The sequence below is a fragment of the Callorhinus ursinus genome, unplaced genomic scaffold (assembly GCF_003265705.2).
Source record: "Callorhinus ursinus isolate GAN/ISIS: 27379988/994484 unplaced genomic scaffold, GSC_fseal_2.0 scaffold4, whole genome shotgun sequence".
Lineage (NCBI taxonomy): Eukaryota > Metazoa > Chordata > Mammalia > Carnivora > Otariidae > Callorhinus > Callorhinus ursinus.
The window spans coordinates 90,090,285-90,105,396 of NW_027397066.1; the positions used below are offsets into that span (position 1 = coordinate 90,090,285).

The following is a 15,112-nucleotide window of genomic DNA, read 5'->3' on the forward strand; positions in this document are numbered from 1 at the left end:
TCCAGTGTCATTCAACTAGCAAAGCCTTTGGTATAGTCAATATATCCTTCCTATATAAAGAGATAATTTAATCACATTTTCTAATAAGTAAAGTATGTATGCCCGACTAAAATATTTCTTCAATAATTACACAGCAAAGTTCCAATATGGAAGAAGCTTTGTAGAAACCTTTAAAAATATCCAATAAAATGTGCTTTTATTATTTTTTTTCCTAGAGAAGTACTAATTATGCAGTATCATTTCAACTAAAATCCAACTCCCAAGAGAAAAAGAGCAGAAGAGGGAGATCACAATTTTATACATTGTACTGAGAAATAAGAGACCTTCCCACATGATGGCTGATCCAGTCAAAATAATTGGCCACTTTGGTGTAAACACCTGGGTACTCTGGTCTTCCGCAGTTTTCACCCCAACTCACAACACCCCAAACATAAGTCACATTGTTGACATCCTTACAGACTAAGGGGCCTCCGGAGTCCCCTTTACAGGTGTCGATGGAACCATCATCTGTACCTGAAAAAGACAAAGGAAAAAGAAAATCACAGGGGTACTTCCATCTGTCGAGGCTGCCATGCTGACTTCCTGTCTCCTCCAATGTGTGTACCAACTTTGGCTTTCTTACACTTTGCTAACGGGGAATAACGCGTACTCTCCCTCACACCCCTCTGGGCCCATAGAGGTGGAGAGACGCAGGTTGGGACACACTTTGTCTTCTGCTCATTCTCCATATTTAGTGAGGGCTTCCCGTGCTTCCTCTGTTGTATGCAAGTGTATATTCTTGACGAGATTGCAATCTGAAAGTAGCATCCAGTACTCAGTGGGGGAAATAATAGAAATACTTCGTGCTTATTGAGTGCTTAATATGCATTAGTCAGTCATTGTTTTGATGCTAAACCACACCCCTAATGAGATAAGTATCATTATTATCCTTATTTTCAGATGAGACAAATAAGGCCCAGGGAGGTTAACTAATTTATCCAAGGCCATACAGCTACTAAGTGGCAGGCTGGACTTGAACTCAGGCAGGCAGAACCCTTCGAGCTTTCCCTCTTAACTGTGATAATTGCCTCCTGGTAGGTTTTGTGCTAGTCTCCCCTTTTGTCCTCTGTCATCCTGAACGCCATTTAAGAAGGGAGAGCACAGGGAATGGTCTGTTTACTTTCTTCTCACTCTTAGGACTTTCTAAGGTTTTTTTAAATCACTGATCCCAAAAGTTATAGGATGTCAATTACTTTGCCTTTTTCTGGAATACACTATTTATAAGTGGTTTTAATAAAGCATCCTAAATGCATTACCCTGGCTGGTTCCCTGCCTTTGCGTCACCACCAAAAGCAGGAACTGACTTGTAGCTGTGTAACTGTTGTTAGCGATATGGGAAACAAAGGCAAAAGAAATGTAGCTTAAATTAAAGTCTCCTACAGCTTGCCACCCACTGATAGATAACCTGAAAGTAATTGACATCCTATAACTTTTGGGATCAGTGATTTAAAAAGACCTTAGAAGACGGTGACCTTCCTCAAGAAAAGTGTGGTCGCCTCAGTGCCTTAATGTTTAAAAGTAACTTCATCTTGGCAGCAGCGGCCCCTCAAGGTCCTGAAAGCCTTGCTTCCAGATTCCTTGGAGACTGGTGCTATCCCTCACCCCCACTTATTAAAAAGTAAACAATCAGTCATTCCTCACAATCCTAGTACAGCTCTTTCTGCCCACGGGTTCTGTCTTATGAATAGGGAAGGGGTTAAGTTCTAGGCAGGAGAGATAGGAGGGCCCTGACTCCCCTGACTGGGCTCTGGAACTATTCCTGGCAGGTGGAGATGCTGAGACAGAGAGAAACGAGAGAAAGCAGCAAACCAAGACACAAAAATCTCAAGGCCACAAGTTTTCCGGTCGGTTCTCAATAAAAGACTGCCACTAAAAGCCCTCCGTGGCAACCCATTTGGGACCCCTCTCACTCTAGAGAGCTTCTTCTTTCCTTTCTGCTCTCACCTTCACTTAAACTTTCACTTCACTTCACCCTTTTGTGTCCGCGAGATTCCTTCCTCCTCTCTGTGCGACAAGAACTCTGCAAGCTTGCAACACTGGGTAGGGGCACTAGGGCCACTATGAGAGTAAAGGAGATGGTGGCAGGGGTCATCAAAAGTGCCATGGGATTGCTGAGGAGGGAGGATTTACTTCCAAGCGGACATGTCTGAAATGAGATCATTCAGATTTTTATTCAGAAAAAGGTTGGGTTTTGATCCTGGATCTGCCAGTTCTTATAAGACTTTGGGCAAATTATGTAACTGCTCTGCATCTCAGTTTCCTCATTTATGAAGATCCCCAGTTTTGCAGATGGGGAAGACTGCTCAAGGCCATGTGAGTCGTAACTGGTAAAAATCGGGATATAAACCCAGGCAGCCTGGTTCCAGAGTCTGTGCTTTTAGGCGCCTTTCTATACAGTGGCATAAGGAAGATTCTTCCTCTTCCTATTAGCATGAGGGATTGAGTGAAGGGCTGAGGAATCCCCAGCCAGGAGGCCCGATGAAAGGGCCCAGGGCCCAGAGCGAGGAGGCAGATTTGGTGAGGAGGGGAGATGTTTGGTAGGGGGTATAGGTACAGATCTTAGGGAAACCACCCCGTGCTTACCTGCACAGTCCATTTCTTTTTCAAAATAGCGACCCGGATAAAACCTGGAGCAGTTGTTGATTAGACTAACTTCACCCCACTTAAGTAAATAGACTTTTTGGTTATCTGAGCAAAGGGAAAGAACAGACATTTAGAAGTCACCAATGAGAAATCTAAATAAATACTCTCATCATTTAGGAAACCATGAGGCATAGAGACTATATATATTCCTTAACACATACATCAACTTTTGAGGAGAGTTCATTAACATATTTAATCACACACTGCTCCTATGTCCAGTTTCTCCAACTGTCTTTCTAAAAATAGTTAAGGGGCAAATAAATAGAATCTTTAAAAAAAAAAAGTTAAGGGGGATTCCTGAACACATGCCTGAAGTTGTTCCCATTTCACAAAGACCTGGATGCTCTGAGCTGAACAAGATAAACTCCCTCCCCTTTGATTGCTGAGTCCAGCGTGGGAGCTGGGTAGGAGTCAGTGATCAGCATTTTCTCACATGAATAGGTCCTATCATCTTACATCCCGGATTTCCTGGAAAGTGCTTGTTAGAGTGAAAACGGCCTTTTAATAGAAGTTAAGTGAAGCAAATGTATACGAAGTTATCAGTGTGTATGTTTTTGTGTGTCTGAAGAAGTTCATTTCCTAAGTGATTTGAAAGAGGATTTAGGATTTCCTTTTCATCTAAGTTAGAGATGTGGGGCTTGAACGTTTTTCATCTAAGGAGAGAGAAGTGGCAGATACTGTTGCTGATCGACCGTCCAGGAAGATAAGAAAAACTTAAGAATATGGGGTGAGATGTCTTGGGTGTAAGGAGCGAGTCTTTGCCCCATCTCCCCTCCTCCTTTCCCCCAAGTTTCAGCAATTTTTATGCTCTAGGAGAGCAAGGACTGGACCTGATTGATGGATTGCTATGCTAGCACCCAGCCTCATGCTAGCACAAAGTATTTGCTTAATAAATATTCATGTAATTTATTCATCCATGAACTCCGTAATCCAATTATACACTAAACAACTTATGCCAAATGACTCACCCCCTAACTTAATGTATAAACTATCAGGGGGCAGAGGCTTCTGGATATCTTGAGAGGACACCTCCACAGACCCTAGCACTGTAGGGGGTATGTAATAAACTGTGAAAACTAGTATTATTCTCTTCTGAGAAGCAGGGGGAGACAAAAATCCACCCAAGTATAGGGCAAATTAGGAAAGAGTTTCTTTTTTTCTCCTTCAAGTTTTACTTCAAGTTAGTTTTAAGATGCTATCTTCAGGTTAAGAGCTTTTTTTTTTAATTAGTAATTTATTATTCCTTCTAACTCAGGAGAAGCATTTAAAAACTGGGAACTCCTGTACCGTGTGAACAATTTTTTTTTAAAAGACAGTCTTTTATTTCTTTTTTTTAATTTAAGATTTTATTTATTTATTTGACAGAGAAAGAGACAGCGAGAGAGGGAACATAAGCAGGGGGAGTGGGAGAGGGAGAAGCAGGCTTCCCGCTGAGCAGGGAGCCTGATGCAGGGCTCGATCCCAGGGACCCTGGGATCATGACCTGAGCCGAACGCAGATACTTAACAACTGAGCCACCCAGGTGCCCCCTGTGTGAACAGTTTTTAATGGCTCAGGAAATTACTCCCTCTCCAGAACTCTTGTTTTGTATACTTCTTTTTTTTTCTTTTTTAAAGGGAGAGTGTGAGTGGGGAGGGGCAGAGGAAGAAGGAGAGAGAATCTCAAGCAGGCTCCACGCTCAGAATGGAGCTTGATGTGGGGCTTGATCCCACAATCCCGAGATCTTGACCTGAGCCACAGTCAAGAGTTGGATGCTTAACCGACTGAGCCACCCAAGCACCCCGTTGTTTTGTATATTTCTCGAGGCACCTGTCACATTCTGCTGTCCGATGGTGGCATTCACGTCTGATGGCTCCTCTGTACTCAAGTCCCTTGAGATCTGTAGTCTCTATACTCCTTGTTGACCTGGTCCATATTGTTCATCAGGGAAATCCTAGCACATTAGTATTATTATCTTGCAAACATAGTAAGGGCTCAAAAATGTGTTAAACTATATTTGATTAATAAGTAAAACAATGCATAAGAACGTATCTACCAGTTTATAGGAAATACATGGAATAGAAGAATATGTGAAATGCCACATCAAGGATACAATCAGCCAAATTCAAGGTGTGAAAATTCCAAAATAAGAATAACCCAGTTTCCTTAATAAATACATTTTAAATAAAAGGAATGGGTAACTGAGATTAAAAGAGACTTAAGAAAAATAGCCACCAAATGCAATGTGCAGACTTTGGATCCCAATGGAAATAATCCTGATTGTAAAAATACTTTGTAAATAATTGAGGAATATTAAACATGGGATGATGGTTATTAGGGGATCACTAATGGGATCATATATTAATTATGATATATGATATATATCATTAATTATATATTAAGCAATGGGATCACTTTCATTTTGTTGTGTATGAATGGTGTTGTGTTTTTGCTTTCATTTTTGTTTTTAAGTCCTTACCTGGTAAAGATATCTACTGGAATATTCATGGATGAAATTACTTTATATCTGGGTTTGATTTAATATGCTCCAGGAAAGAAAATGTATGGGGTAGAGGGAATATGTTCAATAGCTCCCAATTGTCCTTCAGATCCACTCTCCACCCTTCAATGCCCTGCACCCTACCCAAAGAGCCTGATCTAAGGGACTGCCTCAGTAGGAATCTCTTAGCCTCTGGTTTTCAATATAAAACCCCAGCAGAAGAAGGGAGGGTAAGGAGAGAGGATAAGGAGATTGGGGTTGGCCATAACCTTCGATCCAAAGTCATTGCTTCTCTCAAGGCAGCCTGCTCTACCTGAGGTTCTTTCTCTTGGTAACTTCTTGCTTTCACGTCTTCGGACCTAAGAGAGGCTGTTCTGGTACTGTTGGTCCCAGGTTGCTGCAGAGCCCTTGTGGCTCCCCGACCCCTATCCACATCCCTGTAATTAATCCCTTTATAAACAACCCTTCCTAATTATCCTATTGAGCTTGTGATTGATTCAGAGAGATAAAACAAGAATGGTAGAGTGCTGATAACTGGAAACTGGGTGGTGAATAAGTAGGTTTATTATACTCTTGTCTCTACTCTTCTGTATACTTGTAAATGTACATAATAAAAGCTTTTTTTTAAGGAACAAATGTAAGGATATATGCCTTCTGGATAAACTAATTACTAATAAAATTTAGTCTTGGGTATTCAAACATACTACAAATCCAGGTTAATTTATATACATATTTTATACTTTTCCATGTGGCAATTTTAAGTAATGTGTTGGAGTATGAGTCTATAAGACCAATGTAGTGAAGTTATTTACAAAGAGTATGTAGGAGGTCAAAAGGAAGCTAAATTTCAAAGTTAACTCTTCAAGATAAAGGAAAAAGCATTGGCTAATTTAATTCTAATCTAACTTCTTATTTAGCCAGTTTTTCTAATAATTTGTCCCTAAGTGTCTACATAGCTTATTCATACAAATGTTCACCTCAAGTCTTCTTAGAAGCTCAAGAAATAATTCTTTATGTTTTCTTCCTCTTTGTGGGATGTGATGGGGAGGGTGGGGCAAGGAGAATGGGGGAGTAGAGGAAAGAGCACAGGGTTGTGGGATTACTGACTCACTTATACTTTGACTGTTCCTTTGGAAACCACTTTATCTTCCATCCATGTCTCTCTAACAAATCCAGAAAGTCCATGTTATATATGTCCCCCGTCACTCTACTTTTTTTTTTTTTTTTTGGTAAATGTTTACCCCTCAATGTATGCTTCAAGATCACAGACTGTAGGTGTCCTTTGAAACTCTGGATCAGGATCAGCTACATAATTTTCAGGGCCCAGTGAAAAATAAAAACGTGAGGTGGGGGCTGCTGCAAAAATTATTAAGAATTTCATGATGATGACAGCAGAGCTGTACACTAAGCAAGGGGCCCTTTGGAGCCTGGGATGCTGGGCAACTGCACAGGTCTCACACTCATGAAGCTAGCCCTGGCTGAATGCTCATTTTTCTGGATTTGCTGCTATGTTTCTCCCTGAGTACTAGGAAATTAGCTCCTATCCATTTCTATTCCCACTTATTTCAACCCCTGGATTCTGATCAAAAAATTTAAAACATATACCTTTTTCTCGACCCCAGCCAGAAACAATGCATTTGTCGTTAGGTTGAAATAGATATGAAGACCAGGGGACACAGGCAGGGATGGAATTAGGCAGGTCACATTCTTTTCGGTTTGAGTGTTTTTTCAATTCAATCAAAGCTATGTCATTTTCATAGGTGGTTCCGTTGTACTTTTCATGAATAATAATTTTCTTTGCGAAGTGAACAGTGATGTCCATCTCAGGTCTTAACGAATCTAGAAATGATGACCATATTTGGTAATGGTATATTTTACTGAGGCTATAACAGAAAGGAAAAGGGAGATAAGATATATTGAGGAAAAATACCAACTATAAACATGAACATCTGATGCTTTATCTTTATAGCCTCCCTTTTAAAGGACTTTCTTCCTTTTTCCAGATTTTTAAAAAAATTCTTGCTGTCATGAAGCAGTGTGATTAAATTTATGGGGTAGAATTAAAGTCAGTGGGTAAATGAAGAGAGGAATAATCCATCTAACTGCTCCATATCAGGGACATAAAGAACTCACTAACAACCAGAGATGCCCAGAAGTGGGAATGAGTTGGCTGCCTCTGGAGTGAGAGCACCATCACTGAAGGTGTTCAAGCAGAGACCAGAAAGCATGTAGCCAGAAATGTGGTTGAGGAAATGAGGAAATCAGGACACACGTTCTCATTACTCTGCCAAACCCAGAGGTTCTCAGGATGAAGACCAGAGCAGCCATTATCCTGCATTTAAGACTGACTTCATCTTAACATTGCATTGTAATTTATTTGCTCACAAGCTTTTCTTCCTGTTGGATTGTGCTACTGGAGGTCAAAGATGGGATCTAATTCATCTGTGGATAGATGGCTGCATCTAGTATTGTACCTGGCATATATTCGCTGCTCTAAAATTTAGTTTAGATGGTTAATGAGCTAGATATTGCTTGTTCTTATGCTTCACTCAATTTTCATACTAATTTTCACCTCACGGTTTCCAGCAAATTGGCATTTACCATCATTATCTCAGGTCATCACCTAACAGTTAAACAGTGTTGTTCTAGGAACCAAGGAGGTGTTCAGGATGCTTTCATTTATACTTAATATTCCAAGAATACTGTGCATCATATTAATTTTGGTTGTTTTTTTAGGATCAGAGGTCATGAATATTGTTTAAAGGTTAACGTTGTTTATTCATTCAATTTACTAACAAATACTTAGTGTGCACCTACTATTACCAGGCACTGTGCTAGCCACTGGGATACTGAAATGAACAAAATCAGAAATAGTTCCTGCCTTCATGGAGCTCAGGATCTAAGGAAAGCTACAGTATTAAATGGATAATGACAATAATGAAGATATGTATTCTAAAGTGAGAGGAATGAACAGCACATGGGGTTCTGAGAACTTATCAAGAAGGCTTTGACTTAAGGGAGTCAGGGAAGAGTCTCTGAGGAAGTGAAGATTGAGCTAAGATCTGAATAAAGAGTAGCACTAACTAGAGAAACAGGGTAGGAAAAATCATTTCAGGCATGAGAAATAACATATGAAGGTCTCTCTGCAACAGGGAGCAAGGTGCACATGAGTAGCTGAAAGAAGTCCAGAGCAGGTAGAGCAGACAGCAAGAGTTGAAGCTGTGGGGCAAGATGAAATTGGCAAAGGTAATTAGGGGTCAGATCATATGGAGCTTAATGGGCCAATGTTATTTAGATACTCTAGAAGTAAACAAGCCTGGCAAAGCAAGTGTCTGACATTTTCAGTCTCTCTAAGGGAGAAGTGGGCCCTTCCTCCCACCAAAATTCATGAGACTATGCATTAAAAAAGTAGAAACAACATAGATCAAGACTACTGAGAGTGGTGGTCCATGATGGCAGTGTAGGAACTCACCCTGAACTCACCTTATCCCATGGACACACCAAATCTACACCTACATATAGAGCAATACCTCCTGAAGAAGAACAGAAGGCTAATTGAACAGCTCTGCACAACAACAGAGGGACCACATAGAGAATGGTAGGAGAGACAGAGACATGGTAATGATGGGAACTCCAGACTTGATTCGATGACCTGGAGGTGCTGGTGAGTGCCATTGTCTATGTTTCCCCTCCACCCTGATAGCACAGATGGGAGCAGGGGCCCTACACTCTGGCTGACCTACAGCCTCAGTGACCCCAGATTCCTAGCCCTCACAGCTCCAGCCAGCCCCTTTATGTGGGCCCCTGCCTGCACCCATCCCATCTCCAGCTATCTCACTGAGGCTGCCCCAATTCAGTGCACACCCAGATACCCCCCTGTTTGTGCCCACTATATCTCTAGTCATCATACCAAGGTGGCCCAGGTGGAAAGTACTTGAGGACACCTCCAGCATGCACCTGCTTCAGCTCCAGCCATCCCGCCAGGGCAGCCCCTATATGGAGGGGCCAGCCTGCCTGCCCCAGCTCCAGTTATCCTGCCATAGTGGCCCTGGTGCAGAGCACCCTGGAACCTGCCAACCCAGGCCAGTTCCAGCTCCAGCTCTCCAGCCAGGTGGTTCCAACATGGAGCACCCTGGGACCCCCAGACCCATGCCCACTCCAGCTCCAGCTGTTCCTGTAGGGTGGCCCCAGTGCAGCATGCCCTAAGACCCCCTGGCCCATGCCTGTTCCATCTTTGGGCAGTCAACCAAAACCTCCAGCACACACAGTCTACACAGGGAAGCACCTACACAAGACCACTCCTTCAAGACTGGGAAAGGTAGCAGTTCTGCCTAATTCACAGAAACAGAAAAAGTCAAACACAATCAGGAGACAGAGGAATATGTTCCAAATAAAAGAACAAACAAGATAAAACCCCAGGGCTTAAAAAAAAAAAAAAACCCTAATGAAATGGAAGTGAGTAATTTACTGATAAATAGTTCAAAATAGTGGTCATAAAAATGATCACTGAACTTGGGAGAAGAATGGAAGAACACAGTGAAAACTTCAACAAAGAGTTGAAAAATATGAAAGAACCAAAAAGAAGTCACAGAGCTAAAGAATACAATAACTGAACTAAAAAATACTCTAGAGGAAATCAATAGCAGATTAGATGATCCATAAGAACAGATCAGTGATGTGGAAGACAGAATAGTGGAAATTACCCAAGCAGAACAGCAAAAAGGAAAAAAAAATTTTTTTAAAGTGTACTTTAAGGGACCTTTGGACAACATCAAGTATACTAACATTCACATTTTAGGGGTCCACAGAGCAAGAGAAATAGAGGCGGGCAGAAAATTTATTTGAAGAAATAATAGTTGAAAACTTTCTTAACCTGGGGAAGGAAACAGACATCCAGGTCCAGGAAGCACAGAGAGTTCCAAAACAAGATGAACCCAAAGAGATTCTTACCAAGGCATATTATAATTAAAATGGCAAAAGTTAAAGATAAAGAGAAAATCTTTTTTTTTTAAAGATTTTATTTATTTATTTGACAGAGAGAGACACAGTGAGAGAAGGAACACAAGCAGCGGAGTGGGAGAGGGAGAAGCAGGCTTCCCATGGAGCAGGGAGCCCTATGTGGGGCTCAATCCCAGAACCCTGGGATCATGACCTGAGCCCAAGGCAGACACTTAATGACTGAGCCACCCGGGCATCCCTAAAGAGAAAATCTTAAAAGCAGCAAGAGAAAAACAAATAGTTACAAACAAGGGAAGCCCCATAAGACTATCAGCTGATTTTTCAGCAGAAACTTTGCAGGGCAAAAGAGAGTGGTAGGATATATTTAAAGTGCTGAAAAGGAAAAGCTTACAACCAAGAATACAATATTTGGCAAGATTATCATTCAGGATTGAAGAAGAGATAAAGAATTTCCCAGACAAGCAAAATCTGAAGTTCATCACCACTAGACTGGTCTTACAAAAAATGTTAGAGGGAAAGCCATAACTAGAAATAAGAAAATATATGAAAGAAAAAAATCTTACTGATATAGGAAAATACATAGTAAAGGCAGTAAAGTAAATTGGCTACTTGCAAAGTTAATATGAAGGTTAAAAGACAAAAATAGTAAAATCAACTCTAACTAAAATAAGCAGTTAAGGGATACACATAAAAAGATACATCTTTTTATTTAAGACATCAAAAATTTAAAATATGAAGGAGGGAGTAAAAAAATGTATTGCTTTTAGAATGTGTTCAAACTTAAGTGACTATCAGCTGTGTGTGTGTATATATATATATGGGAAGAGAGAGAGACTTTAGGTTAATATATATGAGCCTCATGGTGAGCACAAACCAAAAGCCTACCATAGATATACAAAAAATAAAGACAAAAGAACCCAAACATAAAACTAAAGAAAACCATCAAGCCACAATGGAAGAGACGCAGAGAATAAGAGGGGAACAGAGAGAACCATAGAAACAACCAAGAAACAATTAACAAAATGGCAATAAGTACATACCTATCAATAATTACATGTAAATGAATTAAATGCACCAGTTGAAAGACATAGAGTGGCTGAATGAATTGAAAACAACACTCATCTATATGCTGCCTATGAGAGACTCATTTCAGATCTAAAGACACACACAGACTGAAAGTGAGGGGATGGAAAAAGATGTTCCATACAAATGGAAACAAAAAGAAAGCTGGTGTAGCAATACTCACAACAGATAAAATAGACTTTAAAACAGAGACTATAACAAAAGATAAAGAAGAGCATTACATAATGATAAAAGGTAAATCCAAGAAAAGGATATAACATTCATAAAGATTTATGCACCCAACACAGGAGCATCTAAATATATAAAGCAAGTATTAACGTACATGAAGAAAGGTACAGTAATACAATAATAGTAGGGGACTTTAATATACCACTTACATCAATGGATAGAGCAACCAGACAGAAAATCAATAAGGAAACATTGGCTGTAAGTGATACATTAGACCAGATGGACTTAATAGATATATACAGAGCATTTTATCTAAAAACTACAGAATACACATTCTTTTCAAGCACACAGGAATGTTCTCCAGAGTGCATCATATGTTAGGCCACAAAACAAGTCTTAATATATTCAAGAAGATAGAAATCATATCAAGCATCTCTTCTGACCATGTAAGTATGAAACTAGAAATCAACTACAAGAAGAAAACTGGAAAAAACACAAACACAAGGAGGCTAAACAGCATGTTACTAAACAGCCAATGGGTCAATGAAAAATCAAGGAGAAAAAATAAAAAACACCTTGACACAAATGAAAATGGACACACAACAGTTCAAAATCTATGGGATGCAGCAAAAACAGTTTGAAGAGGGAAGTTCATAGTAATAAAGGTCTACCTAAAGAAACAAGAGAAATCTCAAATTAACCATCTAACCTTATACCTAAAAGCACTACAAAAAGAACAGAGCCCAATGTTAGTAGAAGGAAGGAAATAAAGATTAGAGCAGAAATAAATGAAAAAGAGACAAAAATAGAAAAAAACCTATAGAACTAAAAGCAGATTTTTTTAAAAGGTAAAAAGTTTGATAAACCTCTAGCCAGACTCATCAAGAAAAAGAGAGCCTAAATAGGTAAAATCAGAAACAAAAGAGGAGAAGTTACACTCACCGCAGAAATAGAAATGGTTATAAGAGATTACTATGAACAACTATACACCACCAAATTGGAAAACCTAAAAGAAATGGATAAATTCCTAGAAACATAAACCTTCCAAAACTGAATCACGAAGAAATAGAAAATCTGAATCAAGACTGATTACAAGTAATGAAATTAAACCAGTAACTTAAAAACTTACAATACACAAAAGTTCAAGACTGGACAGCTTTACGGGTGAATTCTGCCAAATATTTAAAGAAGAGTTAGCACTTATCCTTCTTAAATCGTTCCAAAAAATTGCAAAGGAAGGAATACATCCAGATTCATTCTATGAGGCCAGCATTACCCTGATGCCAAAGCCAGACAAAGACACTACAGGAAAAGAAAACTACACACCAGTATCTCTGATAGACATAGATGCAAAGATCATCAACAAAATATTAGCAAACTGAATTCAACAGTACATTAAAAGGATCGTTCATCATGATCAAGTGGGATTTATTCCAGGGATGTAAGTATGGCTTAACATCTACAAATCAATTAATGTGATACACCATATTAATAAAACAAAGCATAAAAATCATATGATCAGCTCAATAGATGCAGGAAAGAAAATTCAACATCCACTTATGATAAAAGCTCTCAACAAAGTGGATGTAGAGGAAATGTACCTTAGCATAATAAAGGCTATGCATGACAAATCCACAGTTAACATCATACACACTGCACACTGGTGAAAGCTTTTCCTCCCCTAAGTTCAGAAACAAGACAAGGATGCCCATCCTGCCACTTTTATTCCACATAGTACTGGAAGTCCTAGCTGTAGCAATCAGACCAAAAAAAAAAAAAAGAAAGAAAGAAAGAAAAAGTAAAGGCATCCAAATTGATAAGAAAGATAAAACTGTCACTATTTGCTGATGGCATATATGTGTGTGTGTATATATATATATATACATATATATATATATATATATATATATAGAGAGAGAGAGAGAGAGAGAGAGAACTCTGAAGACACCACCAGAAAACTATTAGAACTAATAAATGAATTCAGTAAAATCTCAGGGTACAAAATTAACATACAGATATTAATTGCTTCCATACACTAATAACAAACTATCAGAATAAAAATAATCTTATCTACAATTGCACCAAAAAGAACAAAATACCTAGGAATAAATTTAAGGAAATGAAAGACTATAGGACTTTGATGAAAGAAATTGGAAGTGACACAAATAAATGGAAAGATACACCATGTGGATTGGAAGAACCAATATTGTTAAAATGTCTATACTACTAAAAGCAATCTACACATTTACTGTGATTTTTTTAAATAAAAAACCAATGGTATTTTTCATAGAACTAGAAAAAAAGAATCCTGAACTTCTTATGGAACCACAAAAGACCCTAAATAGCCATAGCAATCTTGAGAAAGAAGAACAAAGCTGGAAGTATCAAATTCCCTGATTTTGAACTATACTACAAAGCTATAATAATCAACACATTATGGTACTGGCCTGAAAACAGACACATAGATCAATGGAATAGTGTAGAGAGCCCAGAAAAAATCTCACACACATATATGGTCAATTAATCTATGACAAAGGAGCTAAGAATATAAAAGCTAAAATAAACATGGGATTATATTAAACTAAAAACCTTTTGTATGATGAAGGAAACTGTCAACAAAACAAAGAGATAACCTACTGAATGGAAGAAGAAATCTGCAAATCATAAATCTGACAAGGAGTCAATATCATATCATATATATATGTATATAACTTACACAACTTAATATAAAAAAACAAAAATGGGCAGAGACAAACTGTAAGAGACTCTTAATCTCAGGAAACAAACTTGAGGGTTGCTGGAGTGGGGGGCAGGAGGGATGGGGTGGCTGGGTGATGGACACTGGGGAGGGTATGTGCTATGGTGAGCGCTGTGAACTGTGTAAGACTGTTGAATCACAGACCTGTACCCCTGAAACAAATAATACATTATATGTTAATTAAAAAAAAGAAAAAAAAATGAGCAGAGTGCTTGAATAGGCATTTTTCCAAAGACATCTAGAGACATACGGATGGTCAACAGACACATGAAAAGATGCTTGACATCCCTAATCATCAGCGAAATGCAAATCAAAACCATCAGAATGGCTAGTATCAAAAAGAGAAGAAATAACGAGTGTTGGCCAGGATGTCAAGAAAAGGGATTTGTGCACTGTTGGTGGGACTCTACATTGGTGCAGCCACTAAGGAAAACAGTATGGAGGTATGGAGGTTCCTCAAAAAATTAAAAATAGAACTACCATGTTATCCAGCAATTCTGTTCTGGGTATTTACCCAAAGAAAATGAAAACCAATTTAAAGGCATATATGCACTCCTATGTTCACTTCAGCATTATTTATAATAACCAAGGTATGGAAGCAACCTAAGCGTCTATCGATAGCTAAATGGATAAAGAAGATGTGATGTATGTATACAATAGAAAAGTTTTCAGCCATAAAAAAAGAATGCGATCTTGCCATTTGCAACAACGTGGATGGAACTAGAGAGTGTTTTGCAGGTAAGGTAAGTCGGACAGGGAAAGACAAATGCCATATGATTTCACTTATGTGTGGAATCTAAAACACAAAACAAATGAACACAAACAAAACAGAAACAGATTCCCAGAAAAAGGGGGAGGAATTGGGAAGCGGGCAGAATAGGTGATGAGGATTAGGAAGTACAAACTTCTAGTTATAACGTAAATAAGCCAAGGGGGTGTAATGTACAGCATAGAGAATATAATCAATAATATTGTAAAGGCTT

General features: G+C 38.9%; 1 protein-coding gene across 1 annotated transcript in view; it reads right to left on the reverse strand.

Moving 5' to 3' along the window:
• Nucleotides 1-295: 295 nt before the first annotated feature.
• CFI (complement factor I) overlaps nucleotides 296-15,112 on the reverse strand; it is a 66,209-nt gene continuing 51,392 nt past the window's right edge. The window contains exons 12-14 of the mRNA XM_025873707.2: nucleotides 6,767-7,044; nucleotides 2,623-2,727; nucleotides 296-513 (exon numbers count right to left, since the gene is read on the reverse strand). Coding sequence (XP_025729492.1) covers nucleotides 296-513; nucleotides 2,623-2,727; nucleotides 6,767-7,044 — 601 coding nt within the window. The remainder of the gene's footprint in view (nucleotides 514-2,622; nucleotides 2,728-6,766; nucleotides 7,045-15,112) is intronic.